The sequence below is a fragment of the Bos grunniens genome, chromosome X (assembly GCF_055505025.1).
Source record: "Bos grunniens cultivar Pamir isolate PY7600 chromosome X, Bosgru_T2T1.0, whole genome shotgun sequence".
NCBI classification, from domain to species: Eukaryota; Metazoa; Chordata; class Mammalia; order Artiodactyla; family Bovidae; genus Bos; species Bos grunniens.
The window spans coordinates 21,032,800-21,056,534 of NC_141194.1; the positions used below are offsets into that span (position 1 = coordinate 21,032,800).

A 23,735-nucleotide genomic window follows, 5' to 3' on the forward strand; every position below is an offset into this window, starting at 1 on the left:
GGTTGTACCTAGAATAAGCACCAAAGCACTTCCCAAAGCCAAACTTGCTCCCAGAAAAGGTCATGGGTCACTGTTTCGTGGTCTGCTGCCAGTCTGATCCACTAGAGCTTTTTGAATCCCAGCGAAACCGTTGTATCTGAGAAGCATGCTCAACAAATCAATAAGATGAAGGGGCCTAGTTCTCCACAATAATGCCCATGTCGCACAATCAACACGTCAGAGTTTGAACAAATTGGGCTGTGAAGTTTTGCCTCATCTGCCATATTCACGTGACCACTCACCAACCGACTACCACTTCTTCAAGCATCTTGACAACTTTTTGCAGGGAAAGTGCTTCCACAACCAGCAGGAGGCAGAAAATGCACTGATTTTTATGCTACAGGAATAAATGAACTTATTTCTCATTGGCAAAAATGTGTTGATTGTAACGGTTCCTATTTTGATGAATAAAGGTATGTTTGAGCCTAATTATAATGATTTAAATTCACAATCTGAAATGCAATTACGTTTGCACCAACCTAATATAAGTATAAAAAGTGTTCTCCTAATATCCATGACACAGTGATCACACTTGGGGAATGTATCATTGATATTATAACGTAATTGAAAATTCACATTTTCCCTAATGGCTCATGGCTCCTATATTGGATAGCTGGGGTCTAGAGCCTACTCAGGAGGCACTGTGACCTCCAGAGGGTCTCCTACCTTAGTAAGGCAGCACCAGGGATACAGGGCGGGAGTAACAGGTAGAGCTGGCTGAATGAAAACTGGAGAATGAACCAGAAGTATGAAAAATGAAGGGTTACCTTCCAACCTGACCATGAGAACGTTAGTAGGCAGGCAGCTACCCTTAGGCAAAGTGAAGGGCAAAAAGAGGATTCTTCTCTAAAGACGCTGAATGAACTGTTTAAGGTGAATAAGGGAAGCTTACAGTATGGTGTTCAGTTCAGTTCAGTCGCTCAGTCGTGTCCAGCTCTTTGTGACCCCATGAATCGCAGCACACCAGGCCTCCCTGTCCATCACCAGCTCCCGGAGTTCACTCAAACTCATGTCCATCGAGTCTGAGTGATGCCATCCAGCCATCTCATCCTCTGTCGTCCCCTTCTCCTCCTGCCCCAATCCCTCCCAGCATCAGGGTCTTTTCCAACGAGTCAACTCTTCTCATGAGGTGGCCAAAGTATTGGAGTTTCAGCTTCAACATCAGTCTTTCCAATGAACACCCAGGACTGATCTCCTTTAGGATGGACTGGTTGGATCTCCTTGCAGTTCAAGGGACTCTTAAGAGTCTTCTCCAACACCACAGTTCAAAAGCATCAATTCTTCGGCACTCAGCTTTCTTTATAGTCCAACTCTCACATCCATACATGACCACTGGAAAAACTATAGCCTTGACTAGACGGACCTTTGTTGGCAAAGTAATGTCTCTGCTTTTGAATATGCTATCTAGGTTGGTCATAACTTTTCTTCCAAGGAGTAAGCGTCTTTTAAGTTCATGGCTGCAGTCACCATCTGCAATGATTTTGGAGCCCCAAAAAATAAAGTCTGACACGGTATGGTGTTAGGACCCCACCAAAAAGACCTATGTAATCCATGAGGCATTTGGGGTGCTCCCTTAGTCATGAGGCTGCCTCACTGAGCAAGCAAGGGCTACCTGCCATCTGAGGAGAGCCCACAGTGAGAGAAACTAAAATAAATGGCCGAAAAATGACTCCAAAGAAAACAAATTCAGGTAGTAGAAGAGTGCTTTGAAGTGCAATTTGAGAAATAAATCATCTTCTACACCTGTTTATGAACATCTTAGAGGACAGATGGCATTGTACAAAGATGGCCATGTGATGCTATTCTATGATGTGCCCTTGCCAGCCTTCCACCAAGTGGGGGGCAGTCGGGAGAGGAGGTCTGGTCTCCTACCCCTGAAGCCTGGGCAAGCTGTGGCTGCTTAGACCATTTGAGTATGACAGAAGGGGACTAGCAGTGTGACTTCTGTGGCTGGGTCATAAAAGGCCATGCAGCCTCTGCCTTTTTTATGGAAGCCATCCCAGAATCCAGCTAGCCCAAGGCCACCATACTGTGAGGAGGCCCTTGGAGAGGCCACCAGAAGATGCTGCAGTGGGCAGTCTCAGTCTGCAAGTAGTCGGCTGAAGCCTTGTGAGTGGGAAGCCTTCAGATGCTTTCAGCTCCCGACAGTCCAGTCACTCCCCCAGTGTTTAAGTTTTCCCAGCTGAGGTTCCAGAGAAGCCTTACCTCCTGTGTCTTTTCTGAATTCCTGACCCACAGCATCTGTGAGCATAATAAAATAGACATTGGGCTGAGAGAAATAGTATGATAGCTGGCTGTTGTGTGGCTCAGATGGTAAAGAATCCACCTGCAATGCGGGAGACCAGGGTTCGATTCCTGGGTTGGGAAGATCCCCTGGAATAGGGAAAGGCTGCCCACTCTAGTATTCTGGCCTGGAGAAGTTCATAGACTGTCTAGTCCATGGGGTTGCAAAGAGTCGGACATTACTGAGCGACTTTCACTTTGACTTGACTGTTGTTGGGGCATTGAGTTTGGTAGGGAATGAGGCGTGTGTGAGATACCTGATCTTTCACTCTTTGGCTCTGAAGTTTCTGGCTTGCTGTTAGTAATAATAACCCAAATGGTCTGGCCTAGAGTGGACTCAGCCTCAAGTTTGCTAGATCCCAAACCTACTACCTATCTTGATCTCCTGAAATTCAGGAGTATGTTTTCCCAAAGGAAAACTTAAAACTTCCCAGGCAGTGAAATAATACTTTTGGACATGGAGTAAAACAGACATTTTCAAAGTATGTGTGTGTGCGCTCAGTCAGGTGGTCGGACTCTTTGTGACCCCATGGACTGTAGCCCGCCAGGCTCCTCTGTCCATGGAATGTTTCAGGCAAGAATTTCCTACTGCAGGATATCTTCCCGATCCAGGGATCGAACCTGTGTCTCTTGTGTTTCCTGCATTTTCAGGCAGATTCTTTACCACTAGCGCCGCCTGGGAATAAATGTATAAATGAAGTATAAATGAAGCTAGAAGGAGCGGGGAGGGATTCTTTTGAATTTACAATCATTTGGTAGCTCTCCACTGTTTCTTTGGAAGGACTATTCAGTTAATCATTGCTTATAGCTCTGGTAAGTTCTAAAATAAATTATCTATCCTAAAATTCAGTGTCTTCAGAAGATTGAAATCTTATAAATACAACTGAAGAAAAACAAAAAAGATTCCCCTGAAATATTATTTTGTCACTTATATTTTACCCATTTTAATGTTGTTGTTGTTCTGTCACTAAGTCTGAATCTTTGCAACCCCATGAACTTTAGCATGCCAGGCTTCCCTGTCCTTTGCTACTATCTCCCTGAGCTTGCTCAAGCTCATGTCCATCAAGTCAGTGATGCCATCCAACCATCTCATCCTCTGTTTCTCCCTTCTCCTGTCCTCAGTCTTTCCCAGCATCAGGGTCTTTTCCAGTGAGTCAGCTCTTCGCATCAGGTGGCCAAAGGATTGGAACTTCAGCATCAGTCCTTCTAATGAATATATTCAGGGTTGATTTCGTTTAGGATTGACTGGTTTGATCTCCTTGCTGTCCAAGGGACTCTCAAGAGTCTTCTCCAGCACCGCAGTTCAAAGGCAGTTCTTTGGCGCTCAGCCTTCTTTATGGTCCAACTCTCACATCCATATATGACTACTGGAAAAACCATAGCTTTGACTAGACGGACCTTTGTCAGCAGAGTGATGTCTCTCATTTTTAATATGTTGTCAGGTTTGTCATAACTTTTCTTCTAAGGAGCAAGCGTCTTTTAATTTCATAGTTCCAGTCACCATGGGCAGTCATTTTGGAGCTCGAGAAAATGAAATCTGTTAGTGTTTCCACTTTCCTATTTGCCATGAAGTGATGGGACTGGATGCTATGATCTTAGTTTTTTGAATGTTGAGTTTTAAGCCAGCTTTTTCACTCTCCTCTTTCATGTTGAATGTGAAGTCAAGTGGACCTTAGGAAGCATCACTACGAACAAAGCTAGTGGAGGTGATGGAATTCCAGTTGACCTATTTCAAATCCTAAAAGATGATGCTGTGAAAGGGCTGCACTCAATGTGCCAGCAAATTTGGAAAACTCAGCAGTGGCCACAGGACTGGAAAAGGTCAGTTTTCATTCCAATCCTAAAGAAAGGTGATGCCAAACAATGCTCAAACTACCGCACAATTGCACTCATCTCACACGCTAGTAAAGTAATGCTCAAAATTCTCCAAACCAGGCTTCAGCAATACATGAATCGTGAACTTCCAGATGTTCAAGCTGGTTTTAGAAAAGGCAGAGGAACCAGAGATCAAATTGCCAACATCCGCTGGATCATCAAAAAAGCAAGAGAGTTCCAGAAAAACATCTATTTCTGCTTTATTGACTATGCCAAAGCCTTTGACTGTGTGGATCACAATAAACTGTGGAAAATTCTGAAAGAGATGGGAATACCAGACCACCTGACCTGCCTCTTGAGAAACCTGTATTCAGGTCAGGAAGCAACAGTTAGAACTGGACATGGAACAACAGACTGGTTCCAGATAGGAAAAGGAGTACGTCAGGGCTGTATACTGTCACCCTGCTTATTCAACTTCTATGCAGAGTACATCATGAGAAACGCTGGGCTGGAAGAAGCACAAGCTGGAATCAAGATTGCCGGGAGAAATGTCAATCACCTCAGATATGCAGATGACACCACCATTATGGCAGAAGGTGAAGAAGAAGTAAAGAGCCTCTTGATGAAAGTGAAAGAGGAGAGTGAAAAAGTTGGCTTAAAGCTCAACTTTCAGAAAACGAAGATCATGGCATCTGGTCCCATCACTTCATGGGAAATAGATGGGGAAACAGTGGAAACAGTGTCAGACTTTATTTTTTGGGGCTCCAAAATCACTGCAGATGGTGACTGCAGCCATGAAATTAAAAGACGCTTACTCCTTGGAAGGAAAGTTATGACCAACCTAGACAGCATATTAAAAAGCAGAGACGTTACTTTGCCAACAAAGGTCCGTCTTGTCAAGGCTATGGTTTTTCCATTACAGTCAGCTTTCTTTACAGTCCATTTTCCATTACACTCAGCTTTCTTTACAGTCCAACTCTCACATCCATGGATGTGAGAGTTGGACTGTAAAGAAAGCTGAGTGCCAAAGAAGTGATGCTTTTGAACTGTGGTGTTGGAGAAGACTCTTGAGAGTCCCTTGGACTGCAAAGAGATCCAACCAGTCCATCCTAAAGGAGACCAGTTCTGTATATTCATTGGAAGGACTGATGTTGAAGCTGAAACTCCAATACTTTGGCCACCTGATGCAAAGAGCTGACTCATTTGAAAAGACCCTGATGCTGGGAAAGATTGAAGGCAGGAGGAGAAGGGGATGAGAGAGGATGAGATGGTTGGATGGCATCACCGACTCAATGGACATGAGTTTGGGTGAACTCCGGGAGTTGGTGATGTACAGGGAGGCCTGGTGTGCTGCGGTTCATGCGGTCGCAGAGTCGGATATGAACTGAAGAGGCTCTTTAGTTCCTCTTTGCTTTCTGCCATTAATGTGGTATCATATGCACATCTAAGGTTGTTGATATTTCTCTCAGCAGTATTGATTCCAGCTTGTGATTCATCCAGCCCAGCATTTCACTTGATGTACTCTGCATGTAAGTTAAATAAGCAGGGTGACAGTGTACAGCCTGGATGCACTCCTTTCCCAATTTTGAACCAGTCTGTTGTTCTGTGTACGGTTCTAACATGGTTAGTGGTAAAAATGCATTGTAAACACAAACATTTAATTGATATTTAGAAAAAGCAGCATTATCAGAATGAGCTGATCATTCTGTTGGATTTTGGTGCCTTGCCGCTAATTTTTCTATTTTTGCGTTGCTTTTCTATTCTCTGATTCCCTTGCTTTGGTTCCCAAAACATTTCCCACCAAGTATTAAAGCTGAAAGATGTGGATAAAGATAGCCTTTAAGTAATCCAGACAGGAGACTACAGTTTTGGGAGCCATGTGCTCAGCCCTATGCTTTATTTATCAGATCACTCCATTACTTGAAGAAATAATAATTTTTTCCTACTTGCTGTAAATTGGTCGAAAAGAGGATTAGAGATTCACCAGAAATATAGGCCATAGTGGAAACTGGATAAAGAGAATAACCAGTTAGAACTCTTGCTCTCAGAAGGCTGGTCAAATGCTGCTTTCTTATTGGTGACCATCACTTATTGGTGACCATATTAAATCAGAAGTCATTTATGGGAAAAAGTCATTTGTGTTTCTGTGTCTATTTATCCTGTGTCTTGGTGAATTGGAAAGCTCTTTGGAACCTTTCTAGACAGAGCAGTCACTTTTTTTTGCAAATGTAATAACGGTCTCCAACTTCTCAATGAAAGGATGAAGTATGAAAACCAAACAGAAAACAAAAGAGAATTAAAGGTTCATCAAAAAAGAAGGAAAAATTGAAGAAATACACGAGTGTATTTAAATTCATAAAATGACAATTTTCCATGCCTCTCACCCAATGCTTCTTTTTCATTTTCTGAACTAATACTAGGGAAAGATTTAATCGGTAAATTTGAATAAGATGAAGTCCATGGAGGAATGCAGAATAAAAATAGAAAATCAAAATTAAGGAATGTGGAGAAGCCAAGTAAGCAGGGAAAAAATGAAGTCAAATGACTGGGAAGAATAAGTGGAAAATACTCAGTATGCCAGAAGCCTTAGAAAAACACAACCCTTTTGAGAGGACATTCAATTAAAACCCAAAGTGTCTTTTTGGTAAGTTAACTGAAAAAAAAAATGGTTGAAACCCTTTGATTTAAAGTGAGTATTTCATATTAACACATAGGACAAAAAACTTTGAAGAGGAAAACCACGGAAAGGTTAAAAAAAATCAGGCATTCCATATATATTTTTAGGCTCACTAATTAACGATAAAAGACACCCCCCGTTTAAGCTGATGTATAATTAAGGTATCCAAGTACAAAGAATTCATCTCTGAAGCTAAATTAGAATGTAGGAGGCAAAACCTGAGATTTTTGCAGGTACTCTTAAAAAAACAAAAAAACAAAAAAACAAACTTCTGAAAGTATTCTCTATTCTTGGAGTAAATCATTGAAAAGCTTCCATAGGTGAGGCACTCCAGTGAGTGCCATGGGGGTGGGGGATGGGTATACAGACAAATAAGATTTCTTTCAACACTAGTTTATGAAAGGCTGATCATCCAGGAAGGCTAGAATCAAAGCTTCCTGAAATTTGGTTAATTCAGGCCACACCCAGTAGTTAGTTGCCCTCTAGTTAGTGCAGGGTTGACCAATGCAAACCTCAAGGCTTTTGTTTAGGAAGAAAAGAAAAGTGAGTGGCAGGAACACAGAACATACTTTAATCCTTTTTAATCCTTTTTTAATTACGTAGAATCATCAATTGAGCACAGGCGACCTCGCTGAACGGGAATGCAGTCACGCTCGCAGGGCTTAGCATCAGTCCGTTTGATCTGGTACCCCGGGGCCTCGGGCTGTTGTGCTTTCTACCATCCGGTGTTATTAGTGATTGTGCTTTAATGAGTCCCCTCTTCTCAATTTAAAGAACCTGTTCATGTGAAATGTTAAGGGCTTTTTAACCCTGGCCGCAACCTCTGTGAGCTCTGTCCGGTTCATAGACGTGTCCTGACGCTTGGTGGCATTCGTGAAGCCAGTGGGCGCTCAGGATTTAAACCCAAGTCTATCTCTGGCATCTGATCTTGGCATTACTCTTCTGCAGGCTCTGTCACCTTTGATCTCAATTCTGAAATCCACAAAACTTGACAAATGGAAGTTCTTTTTTCATACCCTTGGTGCTCAAACTCAGTCTGTGGCAAAACCTGGCCTGAAGTGGCTTGGGGCATGATCCTCCCTGCTCGGTGTGGGTGTTCACAGGTTGTACCACACTTGTATCTGTGTAGACTGGACTCTTTCTTGCAGTGGATGTATTTTTTTTTAACTTCCTAAAATCTGAAAACCTTTCAACTCAGAAGCCATCTAGCCCTGTGGGTTCCCAGAACAGATGGGAACCTGATCACCCCTTGTCACCTGGCAGCTGCCAGCCCACTGTCACTTCTCCTGGCCCTCCCTCTCATCCTGCTTCCCATCACCCCACCACCACTGTGCTGTTCATCTGCGGCTCCTCATGCTGTGGACATGGCGACTTAAGCACGTCAACTTTTGTTACCCCCAAAACTCAGAAGACCGAGGTCATGCTGATAACTTCCAGTTCCAATTCAACACCACAGGGTTCTCGCTCTTTCCCATTCCCTAACTTCCTTCTGCAAGGAGAACGTCATCATTTCTTTTGTGCTTTTTTTTTTTAAAAAAAGAAAATGTCCTTTCTATATAATCAGGATACAAACTATTTCTCCTGGTACATGCAGATGTACATGCCCATTTTAATTTCGATAATAGGTCCTTCATTTTATAATGAGGTTCACCACAAGTTGTTTTGAAATATCAGCATTTTTAATGCACTTGGATGAACAATTGTTCATCCATAAAAATTATATTTATGCAGAACATTTCAGGAATGATTTTATGTATATATATATATATATATAATCTGAAGCAAAGCAGCCTGAATCATTGTGTTAATCATCTAAGCCAGATAAATGTGTATCGAGTAAGTGTTGGAAGGTCATTGCTGAGATGCTACACTTCTCTTCCTTTTTGCAGTATTTCCCTTAGGAGAAAAGGGAAAAGCAGAATTATTGATTAATTACAGATTTATCAGAGGCCTTCAATATACTACTCAATTAGAATGGGGAAAGTGAGGGATGGGTTAAGACTTTAATCTTTTATTCTGACTTTTCTGGAAATGGAGAAGGGGGCAGGGGGCATTGGGCAGAAGAGGTTCTGCAGATGAGCCTCAAAAGTGGATTCTTTTATTTCCAGTCTCACTTGGTAAGGACAGGAAAGGAAGAAACCAGAACTGGGCTGGAAGTGTTAGAATGGATTTACTTCTGAACCTCTAATTTCCTGCCTCATCATAGGCAGAAGAAAGTGGAGAGTTTGGAGGTGAGCCCTGCTTCCTTCTCTCCGGGCCTGGCCCTGAGGTGGCCCATTTCCCAGCAGCCTGCAGGGGACATGGGGCATCGGGAAGGCCTATCCGATCGTGAGGGAGTTGGGCCGGACCTGTAAGTATCAGGACAGAAGAAGAACTAACATTCACTGAACACTTGGCTCTGTATCAGGCTCTGTACTTGTCACGTGTCGTCTTTACAAAAATGGATGTTTCATCCCTATTTTACAGATTAAGGCAGCTGAGACTCAGAAGTTAAGAAGCTTAAGAAGGGTTTCCTACCCCACACAAGGGCAGAGTTGAGGCTGAAGCACATTTCTGTCCCCAGAGCTCCTGTCCTTGCTGTCACATCCTTGCTGGATTTACAGCAGGGTGGGGCTTGGGAGCAAGACCAATCATGGAACTGCTGGGGTCACGTGGCAGCCAGGGAAGGGGCCCGGGGTCTCCTCTTTCACGTGGTCTGGTATCTTTTCTCTCACTGTGCCACCACTCCAGTGCTGAGGGCACCTGTGAGCTGGCTTCTTGGGCACCTCCCGAGTCCTGTGTCTCGGTCAGACCCAGGGTCTGTGGCTGCTTCCTGGTCCTGAGAGAAACATGTTTGAAGAAAGTCTTAGGAAGCAGTCGACCCACAGTAGGTGAATGTTTGTGGAATGAATGGGTTTGTTGCCTTCTGGAAACCCCTGTGAACAGGAGTGAATTTACACGTTCTCCTAGTTTTCTACATGGCAGTTTTCCCACAGCGTTTATTTGAAAACAAATTCCGATTATATCCCAGGTCACTTTTATACCGCCACTGGGAACACTAGGGATGTATTTGTGCGGAGGAAAAAAACACAGCTTTCGAGGTTGCCTCTTGGAATAAATGCTCCTTTTCTATTCTAATTAAATTATTTTCTTAAGCTTGCTATTTCAGAGGATAAAGATTTAACTAGAGATTGCAGGGTTACTTAATGTTTTCTTCCCAGCCAGTCACTGGGCTATCATGCTGCTGCTGCTGCTGCTGCTAAGTTGCTTCAGTTGTGTCCGACTCTGTGTGACCCCATAGACGGCAGCCCAACAGGCTCCCCCGTCCCTGGGATTCTCCAGGCAAGAACACTGGAGTGGGTTGCCATTTCCTTCTCCAGTGCATGAAAGTGAAAAGTGAAAGTGACTCTTTGCGACCCCATGGAGTGCAGCCTACCAGGCTCCTCCGTCCATGGGATTTTCCAGGCAAGAGTGCTGGAGTGGGGTGCCATCGCCTTCTCCAGGGCTACCACGAGAACCCTTATTATTCCATCTGTTAGGGTATAAAATCACGGAACATTTTTCATCTGTTAATAGGGAGAGATAATGCGTGTGAGAAAACTTCGTATATGTTCCTACGAAAGGAGCTTCCTGTGCGCCTGGCTAACACAATGAGAGAAGTTAATCTTCTGCCGGAGAACTTGCTTAACCGCCCTTCGGTGGGATTGGTTCAGAGCTGGTAAGTACATAGTATGTGGCAGATGGGTCTACCCAGAATGCTCAGGACATTTGGCATTGGGACCATTCTCCCTAAAAGTACACGTACTGCTTCCTGTGGGTATTACTCATTCAGGATAGCTGGGTTTCTTAGGTAATTAAAGGGTTTTTTTTTTTTTTTCTAAACTAATACAACAATGTGTAATTATCCTAAGGAAAATGCTTTTCAACTGTACGAGACACTTGTTTGACTTTTCAGTTTTTTTCTGGTTATAAATCTGAATTTTCAGGTAATTGAGAGTTTTAAGTTTTTTTTTTTTTTTTTTTTTGGTTTGGACGCAGACCATTTTTAAAGTCGGTTGAATTTGTTACAGCATTGCTTCTGTTGCATGTTTTAGGTTTTTGGCTCTGAGTCATGTGGAATCTTAGCTCCCTGAACAGGGACTGAACCCACACTCCCTACATTGGAAGGCAAAGTCTTAACCGCTGGACCACCAGTGAAGTCCCAAGTTTTTCTGAGGGGGAGGGGTGGTAGTGGAGAAGTCTCAACATAGTGTATAATTGTCCTAAGGGAAATAACTTCTCAACTGTACCAGACACTTTCTTGACTTAAAATTTTTTCGGTTATAAATGTGATTTTTATTGGAAAAAAAAATAGGGAAGTGAAGAAAATTATGGAAAGAATACCAATGCAGTGGCCCCTGTGAGCAGGTCTCCCAATTCTTTCTTTGACTAGGGGAATGTTGCTACTTTGATCCAGTCTCTGTCATGGTTTTTTCTGTTTTTCCTTTTAAAAAAGTTTTTGGAAGATCATACTTATTTTAGGACAAATTAAGTCATTTGAAGGGGAGCATCCCAAGTGAAAAAGATCAGCTACCTGCTGTGCTTCATCTGCCCCATGAAAAGTCTGAAAAATCTTAACAGGATAACTTAATGTGATGCTTAAAGCATGTGCTGTCTAATTGAGGAAGTTGTGTTTGTGACTGAACTGCCCACTCGGTAGGCAGAGTGTGAGGCAGTGGCTGAATGGTAGGAGGGAAGACCAGGTGGTGTATTTTTAGAAAGGGATTTACATGGAAATGCTTCCATGTCTCCTCTGTATTCTCCAAGCAGAGAGCAAGTCCCCATGGAGAGAGCTGGAGGAGTGCGTGAGGCCGGATGCAAGGAGAGTGGAACCATTCATTAGTTGGTGGCTAGACCGGGCTACTGGAGGATAGCCATTCACCAGTCATTCCTCAGTAATGCTGGTTATAGTACATTCTTAGGGTTGAGAATGAGTCATCTGAGAAGCAGTCTATGGGTGGTCTTAGAGGTACAGTATTCAGTTCCTCTCCCAGACAGGCAGCCGTGGCTGGGGCAGCAGACCCAGGACCCAGGATAGCTCAGAGAGGCAGCGACCTTGGCTTCCATCTCAGAGTCAGTTGGATTTTGCCCTGAACTCATAGCTTGTTTTAGAAGCAGCAAGTATTATTCTTGCTTGCATGAGACTTTCTTATTGCTCTGAGACCATGATAAGAGATTTTCCACCACAAAGTATATAAGCACTATTAGGGGCCTGCTACTGGGCCGGAAATTCTGGATAGGCTAGCTATCTTTCAATATTACTGTATCGCCCCAATCTCGGAATCCAGTTCAGGAGCATGTGTCATCTTGACCTGTCGTTTCCTTTTCTTCTCGAAAGCGAATCTTAAGTATACTGGGCCATGAAGCTCACCTGAGTCAGTGTGTTCTCTGTGCCTTCTTGACTTGCAGGATGAGAAGCTCAGCATAATCTTCGACCTCTTTCCACTTATAACATTTTTTTAAATGACATCCCCTTCCGTAAGGATGGTGTGCCAGCCTGAAAATCTGCTGACATGTGGCAGGCCTGAGGGCATCACTGTGGATGGCTGCCTGTGGCCTCTTAGGATGGCTTGACCTAATGATTTTAACAGTGTCTGATTCATAGCCTTAAATGCTCAGAAACCATATTAAAAAATTATCCCGAGATGAACATGCTTTAGTATCATGCATTGTCACAAAGTTCAGGTGAGGCTGATTAATAAGATATCATTCCTGTTTATGTGTTTATAAGCTAAACGGTCATGGTTAGTTGTTGGCATGCCCTCATCCTCTATCCAACGCAGAAGAGTAGGATTAGTTGTAATTAGTTACTAAAAATAATTGGGATAAGGGATAATTTGTTCAGACATGTTCAGACCCAAAGCAGAGCTCACACACCTCTAAGTAATTGGAATCCTGAATCGTATTATTTCCTCCATTCTCCAGATCTTTACTGGACACATTATTGCTTACGCTGGCCCTGACTGAGATATGTTGGTAATCAGCAACAGGACCTGTTTCAAAGGGCCTAAAAGAGGCATAGATGGGGAAACAGTGAAAACAGTGACAGACTTTATTTTGGGGGGGGCTCCAAAATCACTGCAGATGGTGATTGCAGCCATGAAATTAAAAGACGCTTACTCCTTGGAAGGAAGGTTATGACCAACCTAGACAGCATATTAAAAAGCAGAGACGTTACTTTACCAACAAAGGTCCGTCTTGTCAAGGCTATGGTTTTTCCAGTAGTCATGTATGGATGTGAGAGTTGGACTATAAAGTAAGCTGAGCGCCGAAGAATTGATGCTTTTGAACTGTGGTGTTGGAGAAGACTCTTGAGAGTCCCTTGGACTGCAAGGAGATCCAACCAGTCCATCCTAAAGGAAATCAGTCCTAATATTCATTGGAAGGACTGATGCTGAAGCTGAAACTCCAATTCTTTGGCCACCTGATGCGAAGAACTGACTCATTTGAAAAGACTCTGATTCTGGGAATGGTTGAAGATGGGAGGAGAAGGGGATAACAGAAGATGAGATGGTTGGATGGCATCACCGACTCAATGGACATGAGTTTGGGTGGACTCCTGGAGTTGGTGATGGACAGGGAGGCCTGGTGTGCTGCAGTCCATGGGGTCGCAAAGAGTTGGATGCGACTGAGCAACTGAACTGAACTGAGAAGAGGCATTCTTTCTCTTCCATTTACATGTTGATGAATTTAGGTTAACTCTAAGAAGGAATCCTCTTTATTTCTGATTCTAACTTCTTAGCATCCTTTTCAGGGTCACACACTTGCTTATTAAATATTCTATGCACTTTTTTTGGTAATCAAACTATAGACTTGGTGTCCCAGTTAGGATATGTGTATTAGCAAGTTAGCAGAAAATCCAACTAAGCCTGACTGAAGCAATAAATGGTGACTAAGATCCTCCCATAGGATGAGCTTTTGGAGTTGGTGTAATTCAGAGAGTCACGAGATTTTCAAGGTCCTACTTTCCATGGGATTGACTTCATTCAGTTCAGCTCAGTCACTCAGTCGTGTCCGACTCTTTGCGACCCCGTGGACTGTAGCAGGCCAGGTTTCCCTGTCCGTCACCAACTCCTGGAGCTTGTTCAAACTCAACGTCCATCGAGTTGGTGATGCCATCCAACCATCTTGTCCTCTGTCCTGACTGGATTTTCTCCTGGTGACAGAATAGCTGCAGCAGTTGCAGGCTTTACATGCACCTCTCTCCCAAAGACCACCAGCAAATCTGCTCTCATTTTAGTGGCCTGAATTGAGGCTCCATTCTTGAGCCAACCCCTGAGTTCGGGGGAATGCAGTGCAGTGACAGGCTTAGACCAGGACTATCAGACCAATTAGGAATTAGTGACAAGAGGAATAGGATTACCCAGAGGAAAACTGGCCACTCAGGAGCTCTGCATAGTATGAGCTTCCCCTGAAGCACTTGAGTTCCATGGGAGAGCGAGGGGATTGGATGGATACCTGGGTGGAAATTTAAGGTATTCCAAGGCTTCACTGGTGGCTCAGACGGTAAAGAATCTGCCTGCAATGTGGGAGACCTGGGTTTGATTCCTGGGTTGGGAAGATTCCCTGGAGAAGGGAATGGCTACCTACTCCAGTATTCTGGCCTAGAGAATTCCATGGACTGTATAGTCCATGGGGTCACAAAGAGTTGGACACGACTGAACTGGCTGGTGACAAAGGAAGAGGGGAAGGAGGCTGGATGTTGGGTAGGCAACTAACACAGTATCTCTTTTTCAGGTATATGCAGAGTTTTCTTGAACTTCTAGAATATGAAAATAAGAGCCCTGAAGATCCGCAGGTCTTGGATAAGTAAGTAGGATACTAAACTTACCTGAAAGTCAAAAAAATGTTTTGGTAAATGGAACTCACGTCACTGAGAGCCAAGAAGTACAAGTGGGATGGAAGCATTAGGTTTCTTAATGGGTAACAGCTCAACATTGCAGTTTTTTAATTAATTAATTTTTCATTGGAGGATAATTACTTATTGTGATGGTTTTTGCCATATATCAACATGAATCGGCCACAGGTATACATGTGTGTCTCTTCCCCTACCCATCCTGAACCCCCTTCCCACCTCCCTCCCCACTCTAAATTTGAGCTAAGAATTTAACTAGTACCAGGAGACCCTTCAAATTACACCTCATGATCTAATTCTTAATACTTGTGCTTCTTTCTGGTGAACTGGTGCTGGGCACCCACTGTAAATATTGCAGTAAATGTTCCACCTAGTGGTAGTTTTAAGAATGCACTGACCTCAGTGTATACATGAGTTTATGTACTTAGTCCCTTATAATTTGTTTTTAAAGTTTCAATGCAGTAATTACATTTGAGCTCAGAGAAAAGATAATGCTTTTATTATGGAGAAGCATAAAAGTATGCTATTAACATAACTATTCTGAATTCCATTGCTGCTATTAGGCATGGAGACTGCTAAATTTGCATGCTGATGGAAAATATTTCCAGTTTTTCTTTTTCATTTAACCAGAAAACACCCAGCTCTGAGTGTGTTTTTTCCCCAGCCAAGAGAAATTGTGTCCTCTTCCCATTAATTTTCTCCTCTTTCATGTACCCATCATTGAATGCATACAGCAGGCCTATTTTGCTGAGGAATTTCCAAGTAGAAACCTGGCCCACATCATTGTGGCCAAATGCCTTACATGTAGGTGTTCCATAAAAAGAACTAAGAAATATCACATTACATAAGTGACCTTAGCTCCAGGCATTTAACCCAGCTGTCTCAATTCACAGATAAGGAAAATGAGGTCCAAGATGGGAAGTGACTTCCCCCAGATCGTAACGTCAGTTTGGAGCAGAGCTGAGTCTCTAAATCATATTCACTCTCCCTCAGTACAGTTGCTCTTTGCAATGCACCATATTGCCAGAACTGCTGGTCTGAGTCTGAGTCGCTAGGTCAGATGTACTTGTAAATTAAAATGCAAAGGAAAAAAAGTCCTGACCTGTTTTTACTTCGTGAGATGTTTTCTTAATGGGTCTATGAAATGTGGAAGAAGAGGCGTTGGATTAGGGCCCCGGCTATAACGCTTTCCTTGTTACAGGCCTTTGCTGTCATTTAAGTTATCGAAGTTAAATGAATCGAATCCAGAAGCTTTGTTTTCACCAAAGTCCTTAGCTAGTGACAGTTTGTTTGGCTGGTATCCTGCAAATAAGGACTGACCTCTCTAGCTTCAGATTTGGGGATGTAGGTTTGTGAGCATCTGTGATATTACATTTCTGCTGTGTACTTCCTGCAGTCCTGTAATTTGTGGACACAAGCCTTTAGAAGCTGCCAACTTCTGGATCCAGTGTGTACAAGATCGTAATGATAACAGCTCTCAGTGAGTTTCAGTAACCTGCCCAGGTTGCCATGAAGCTAGTTGGGAGACTTGAGGTTGTAGAAGCCAGATGCTTGTGGTAAAGGAAGGAATGGGGAGTCCTGTTCATCATAGCAGCCTTTTCTGCTCAGTGAGAGGTTATATAGGAGTCGTGAGCAGGGAAATCATAAGTAAAGTGAAAGTAGCAAGGAAGATGAGGATGTTGATCATAGTGACAAAGTTTAGAAGAGCCGGGGACTTCCACAGTGGTCCAGTGGTTGAGTCTCTGTCTTCTTATGCAGGGGGTGCCGGTTCGATCTCTGATCAGGGAACTAAGCTCCCATGTGCCACAGTGCTGTGCTTAATCACTCAGTTGTGTCCGACTCTTTGTGACCCCATGCACTGTAGCCCACCAGGCTCCTCTGTCCGTGGAAATTCTCCAGGCAAGAATACTGGAGTGGGTTGCCTTGCCCTCTTCTAGGGGATCTTCCAAACCCAGGGATCAAACCCAGGTCTCCTGCATTGCAGGCAGATTCTTCACTGTCTGAGCCACCAGGGAAGCCCTGGGTGTGGCCAAAAATGTAAAATTAAATAAGACTTGTTGCAAAAAAGAAAAGGAGCCCCAGAAGATTGGGTAAGTAGTCTGAGAATTGAACCATTGAGGCAAGTCTCCTCCCTACAGATAAGTTGAGTCACTTTCCTACTGTAATGAATTGTTACACTTTAGTAATGTTTCATTATGAATACATTGGGAAGAGCATTATGTAAAGGATAAATGGTCCATTAGAAAATTTCTCATGAATAATTTTGACCTTCTAATTTCTGAGTTGACTTATTCATTTTTGCTGTCTCTGTACATATGTATTTATTACAGAAGAGTTTCATCATTGAGAAACATAAGACTATGCAGATAGTCACTCCAAATTTCCATTACTGGAAATTAAACTGTTAACATTTTCCTTCCATCCATACTTTTAACTTGGCGTACGTGTTTCTATATGTACAGAATGTTTTGTTTTGGTTTTTACAAAAATAACAGTGTCAGTATTATAGGTCTACATAGTGGTCCGCCTGTAGATAAGTCAGATGACTTGATCTCCTGTTACTGGGTTTAGAATAGTTTGTGGTCTTCTTGCTACCCTAAGTAGTGCTCTAAAGAACAGCTCTGAAATACGGTTGTTGACCTTATCCAGTTCTTTTCCTAGAGTCAGTTCCTGGGAGTGGAATAACTTTGTTTGGGCTTTTGATACAGGCTGCTCAGTCGCCCCTAGAAATTCATCAGCTACGTGCCCACTCTCTAGCCAGCAGTGGTTATTCTTTGCCAGTCCGGTAAGCATAGTGTTGCATTGTTTTAATTTGCTTTCCTTTTATTATTTCAAAGGTAAAGTTATTGGCATTTGCATGCCCTCTGGTACATTTTCTATTGATACCAGGCCCCTTGCCTAGTTTTCTGTTAGAGTGTGGTCATCTTTTCCTTTACTAAGAATAGTAACTCTTGTGAATATATATTTCTCAGATTTAACTTTTCTTGTGTCCTTATAAGATTGCCGAGATCCTAGACAGGCCTATGATTTGTTTCTTCATGGTTTCTGCCTTTGGTATTAGGCTTAGAACAGTCTTCCTTACTCCCAAGGTTATATACTTACTCACCTGATTTTCTTCTTTCTTTTCTACAATGTCACCCTTTTACATTTAAGTTTTTTAATCCATTTTTGGGCATAAGGTTTAAAATTGGAGCATGACTTACATTGTTAGTCAGCTATCCCAACTAATTTGTTTCCCTACTGACTTACATTGTCACTTCATCATCAATATTGCTGAATTTTTACACACACCTTCTCATTCATCCTTGATTCTGGTTCCAAGGTTTTTATTTGGTTCCATTGACTTGCCTTTCTGTTCTTAGTTACCATTCTCAATATAGTTTTCCCTCTACACCTTTACAATAATGTACCCAAATATTGGAATAGGTTTGTCTTAATCACCTTTGTTCTGTCTGTGTTCCATCACTATTGTACTGCTGTGAGAAATTTGCTTCAAATTTTTGCTTTTAAACAGTTTGGCACCATTTATTTCTTCATGGAAGCTATCTTTTTAAGAGTCCATCATAAATCCTTGGAGATTTTTGGTATTGTCTTCATGTTGTCAGAAGAAACATCAATAAATTCTGCAGTTGTGTATTCAGCAAACATTTATAGGGTCTGTTTCATATGTAATTATTTATCTAGAAAGTCAGTGGATTCCTAAAAAGGTATTTGAGCATTCTGTTTCTTTATTTAAGAAGTATTTCCGAAGGAAGACTTTCTATAGAAAGTTTCAAGCAAAAACTGGGTAATCCTTTAGTTTCTTGTGAGTACTTCCTTGTAGCCTATGATGATAATGATGGTTCTGCCTATAAAAATACCAGCAGGTAAATAGTTCTGAAATAAAGCTGGGAAATTTGTGCATTAGTCCATGAAACATAAAGACTGACCACTTTTTTTGTTTCCTTCCCATGCAGCTTTCTACAAGTCCTAATTAAAGTCAGAAATAGACACAATGATGTGGTTCCTACAATGGCCCAAGGAGTGATCGAGTACAAGGAGAAGTTTGGGTTTGATCCATTCATTAGCAGTAACATCCAGTATTTTCTGGACCGATTTTATACCAACCGCATCTCTTTCCGCATGCTTATTAACCAGCACAGTAAGTTGGGTTTTCTTGGTCCAGTTTTGAAAAGATAATCAGAGTTATTTCACCCAAATGTTTTCCTATTGCTTCACTTTCAATTACTGATCTGCATTTTTGTCTAGAAATTTTACTTCTAGGTCAGTTTTTCCTAAGTGAGTTCTATCTATGAAAAAGCTAATCTTTAGAACTCTCAGTTAAAGGAAATCCTTGAAAGGCTTTTTGGATACTCATATTACAGACAGGACCACTGCCTGCCTTTTAAGCCTCTGCTGTTATGTTCCTGGTGGGGCATAGTATCTGACAGGCACCTGGCAGCCTGGTGGTCATCTCTGAATGCTTTCAGTGTCTCTAGAGTCAGTTCTAATCTTTATCCAGGATGGCACATGGTTTCCTTTTTTGGTTTTAAAAACAAACCTGAGATAATGATACTGAGAATATTGAATTGGCATGTTGGCAATATGAGCAATTGATCTTACATTTCACAGTGATCAGTGAAATCAGATTACGTGGAATTGTCAAACACTAATCTTGTATTGAGAGTTTTACTCTCCTCTCTAGGCTGATAAGCAGATAAGAAAAGAATAACTAAAATTCTCTCCACAAAAACTTTTAAACTCATTTTCAGCGTGTCTCTGTGTCCAATTTCATAATTTTTATGAAAAAGCATCTAGTGTCTAGAGTCGAATTCATCCTCTTTGTTGAGTCAGAAAATGGACAGAGCATCTTTATTTTAGTAATATTACTTTATTTGGATAAACAAATGTTATGCAGCTGTTAAATGTGAGTTTGTTCTAAATGTATGTCTGTTGAAAATGTAAATGTTTGGCAATTTACAGGAAATTTAAAAGAAAAAAATAAAGAACCCCAATACTATTGAATTAAACTACTTAGATAACTGCATTTTCTTTCTGACCTGAATATGTATGTCCACATGGTTTTTGATCATTAAACCATGTACATGTTTTTCGATCATTAAACTTGCGCATCTCTTGTTTTTCTTCCACTTAATCAATTGGCACTTTACATATTGGCCTAATGCCCATGTTTGTCCTCTTTCATAATTAAAACCTTCACCTATTTTATTTAAGCATTTTCCTTTCGTGGAGTCTAAGTTATTTCCCATTTCTTGTTTGACTTAAAAATAGTCACACATATAAACATTTGCATTCAGATTGCTTTTTTCTTTGAAGGGGTCTCCTTTTGGCTTTTTAAAAAAATTATTTTTAATTGGAGAATAATTGATTTACAATGTTGTGTTGGTTTCTGCCATACAACAACATGAATCATCCAAAATTATGCATATTTTATAATTATAAAGTATACAATTGTATAAATTGTCCTCCCTCTTGAACCTCCCTCCCACCCCATCCCAGCCTTCTAGGTTGTCACAGAGCACCAGGTTGAGCTCCCTATGTCATATAGCAACTTCCCACTAGCTGTCTGTTTTACATGTGGTTGTAGGACTTCCCTGGTGGCTCAGACGGTAAGCGTCTGCTTACAATGCAGGAGACCAGGGTTCAATCCCTGGGTCGGGAAGATTTCCTGGAGAAGGAAAGGCAACCCACTCCAGTACTCTCGCCTGGGAAATCCCATGGATGGAGAAGCCTGGTAGGCTACAGTCCATGGGGTCGCAAAGAGTTGTATACGACTGAGCGACTTCGCTTTGTGTGTATATGCCAGTGCTACTGTCTTTAATTGTCCCACCCTTTCCTTCCCTGCTGTGTTCATAAGTCTGTTCTCGCATCTCCATTTCTATTCCTGACCTTCAGATAGGTTCATCAGTACCATTTTTGTAGAATCCATATATATGCTTTAATATCTGATACTTTTTTTTTCTCTTTCTGACTTATTTCACTCTGTGTAAGAGACTCTAGGCTCATCCACCTTACTAGAACTGACTCAAATTCATTCATTTTTATGGCTGAGTAATATTCCATTCCATTGTATATATGTACCACAACTTGGGTTTTTTTCAGAAGTAAAATTTTGCCAACCTTGTATATTATGAAAGTAGTTGAGTGTTCTCTTAAAAATGCTTGCACAAATAGTGTAGTATGGTGAAAGTAACTTCTATGATCGAGGCATTTGAAGTGTTCATGGTAAAAGACCCTTTGTAAGCCTAGCCTAATGCTGTAGACTATTTTGTAAATATTTAGTGAATGTTGGAATAACTATCTAGGATATTGCTGAGAAGGTGGGTTAACTTGATTCAGGATGAAAGGAAGCAGTTTTTCAACCAGATCACATTGGGTCGGGGAGAGCAGGTTGGATACGTGCTTCATGTTGCTGCTTTAGGACTGGCTAACTGCACGTGGCAGGTCTCATGGCATGGCAGGTCCTCCACTGTACGATAACTGATCACCAACCAGTTGAGTGGATTCTGTTACTCTAAGTCACTGTGGCTGCTAAAACAGCTTTCACAATGAGAGGATCGTTTCAAAACTTAAAAGCCCTGAATTCCTCTGCCTGACCATCCTAGCCAAGTGTTTTTAATCCTCTCCCTTTTCTCTTGGGTGTGTTTAGCACTTCTGTTTGGCGGTGACACCAATCCTGTGCATCCGAAACACATCGGAAGTATTGATCCCACCTGCAACGTTGCTGATGTTGTGAAAGGTAAGGAGGCCAGTGTCATGTTAGAGATTTTGTTTCGTTGGGATGCGTTAGGGATGCAGTTTTGTTGAGGCAGCTTGGCTGTAGGGTTATGGCATTGAACTGTTTGCTGGTTCATCAGACCACTGTGGGCCCAAGCCACATGATCCAAATATGATCTGTTCTTTCTTGGCAGCTCAGGCAATGATGCATAGTTTGTGATGCTCAAAATGGGATTTTCTACTTCATGGACCAGGGTTTTTCTTATAGTTCTAGCTAAATAGTAAATATTTATGAGTTTAAGTAAGAGTCTAAGTTTTGATTGCCACCACTGTCTGAAAATTTGAGAATATAAACCCTTGTTGTAAAATTCAGCTGAATTCACACATTGGTTAAGAAGTAGACATCTTGCCGACATGCCCTCCAGGTTGTAGGTTCTATGAGGCATTTGTGCTCACGGGTTCACTGGACATTGAGCTGGGCTCTGTTCCATTAGCCTCAGGGTACAACAGAGTGCATTAGAACAGCATTTTCCTCAATTTTCACTTAAGGTAAATGCTAGCTCCAAAAAGCCTTCCTGGTTGTAAATCATTGAGCGGGTTCCTGGCCCTCTCCAGTTTTTTTTTTGGTGTTATGGTTACCCTGCGCAGCCTCACATTCTGAGACTGTCCCCTTTCCTGGATCGTGTCTCCTGCAGCCTTCCTCTAAACCCACATCTTACCCTGTCATGACCATCGCTCTCCCAGATCGTCATCAGGATCTCTCTTGCTGTCCTTTGTCTGGATTGTGTAGCTAGGTGAGAACAGGTAGAGCAGGGCTTGGTCTCTTTGGCAAAGCTCTCAAGCCCGCCTAAAGTGGAGTGACCCTTGCCATCGAAGCTTAGAGGGCCAAGGGAGGGGACCCAGTGTCAGCAGCCTCCCTGGTGGGGGAACAGACCAGATCTTCAGCCGCTGAAGCTAAGGAAAACCTGTGTTACTAATATTTGGTTACCCTGGGTATCCCCCTGGTGGCCTTAGCTCAGCCAAGGCTTGTCAGACTGCCTTGGCTTCTGTTTAGTTAGAAAACATGTACTCACATTACTCCAGTTATAAGTGAATAGGCTCGGCTTCAGCTCCCGAAGATACCTGTAGGTTTCTCTCTCACAAGATAACCCTCTGCAGGCCCCCGGCAGCGGAGGGAAGCAGGATCCATCTGACCAGGGCCTGTATGTTCACCTGGCCCTGGCCCAGTAGCTTTTATCATCTAGAAAACCTGGTTCACATAGTTGACTGCCACATGTGTCTTATGGACAAGACACATATCCATAAAGCAAAAGGGCATTATAATATTGATACATTGCATAGATGCCTTTTCTCTTGAACTGCCAGCAGTTTGAAGTCAGGGTTTTTGTCTTATACTTACATTGCAACTCACCTAGAACTTAGTATATGCCTGTGTTCATGGTCAATAAATACTCCTTGGCTTCAGAGATGTCCAACCTCTGGTAATTTACTTTAAAAAAAAAAAAGGCTTTATTGCAGTACAATTCACATACCATCCAATTCACTCATTTAAAATGTACCATTCAGGGATTTCTAGTATGTTCACAGAGTTGTGCAGCTGTCACCATAATCCAGTTTTAGAAGTGTTTCATCACCCCACAAAGAAAACCCCATGCTCATTAGCAGTCACTCCCCACTACCCCTCTCCCCAGCCCTAGGCAACCACTAGTTTACTTTCTGTCTCTACAGATATTCCAGTTCTGGACATTTCATGTAAATGCAGTGATACAGTGTGTGGTCTTTTGTGGTTGGTTTCTTTCACTTAGTGTAATGTTTTCAAGTGTCACCCATGTTGTAACATAAATCGGCACTTTATTTCTTTTTATGGTCCAATACTATTCCATTGTGTGAATAGACTGCATTTTGTTTTATCTGTTCATCAGCTGATAGACATTTAGATGAGCTAGGTGACCTTGGACATGTTATATAACATCTTTGGGCCTCCGTTTCTTCATCAATAAAATAGTACTCTTGGCAATTCACCTGTATCCTAGGGTTCAATGAGTTGACATAAGTAGAGCTCCTGAAGCAGGACAAGCACCCAACAAGGGCTGGAGGTAGACAAGTTCATGAGCATCCTGGGGCAATCCCATGAGTCATGTGCCTTCTCACTTATACCATTGATTGTGTAATAAGTTAGTGCCTTTGGTTTGTTTCTGGCATAAATTGTTGTTGTTGAGTCACTAAGTCTTGTCTGATTCTTTGCAACCCCATGGACCGCAGCATGCCAGGCTTTTCTGTCCTTCACCATCTCTTGGAGTTTGCTCAAACTCATGTCCATTGAGTCAGTGA

At 42.2% G+C, this 23,735-nt stretch overlaps 1 protein-coding gene across 14 annotated transcripts in view; it reads left to right on the forward strand.

Annotated features, from left to right (window-relative positions):
• Positions 1-23,735, forward strand: part of PDK3 (pyruvate dehydrogenase kinase 3) — a 123,015-nt gene that overhangs the window by 17,380 nt on the left and 81,900 nt on the right. For 9 of the 14 annotated variants that reach the window (XM_086389378.1, XM_086389380.1, XM_086389377.1 and 6 more), the window contains exons 2-5: positions 10,370-10,511; positions 14,570-14,641; positions 18,644-18,828; positions 21,337-21,426. In XM_086389378.1, the coding sequence (XP_086245504.1) occupies positions 10,370-10,511; positions 14,570-14,641; positions 18,644-18,828; positions 21,337-21,426 (489 nt within the window). Of the gene's footprint in view, positions 1-6,657; positions 6,782-10,369; positions 10,512-14,569; positions 14,642-18,643; positions 18,829-21,336; positions 21,427-23,735 lie in introns of those variants that run through there. The other 5 variants (XM_086389390.1, XM_086389389.1, XM_086389391.1 and 2 more) reach the window with 3 other exon arrangements.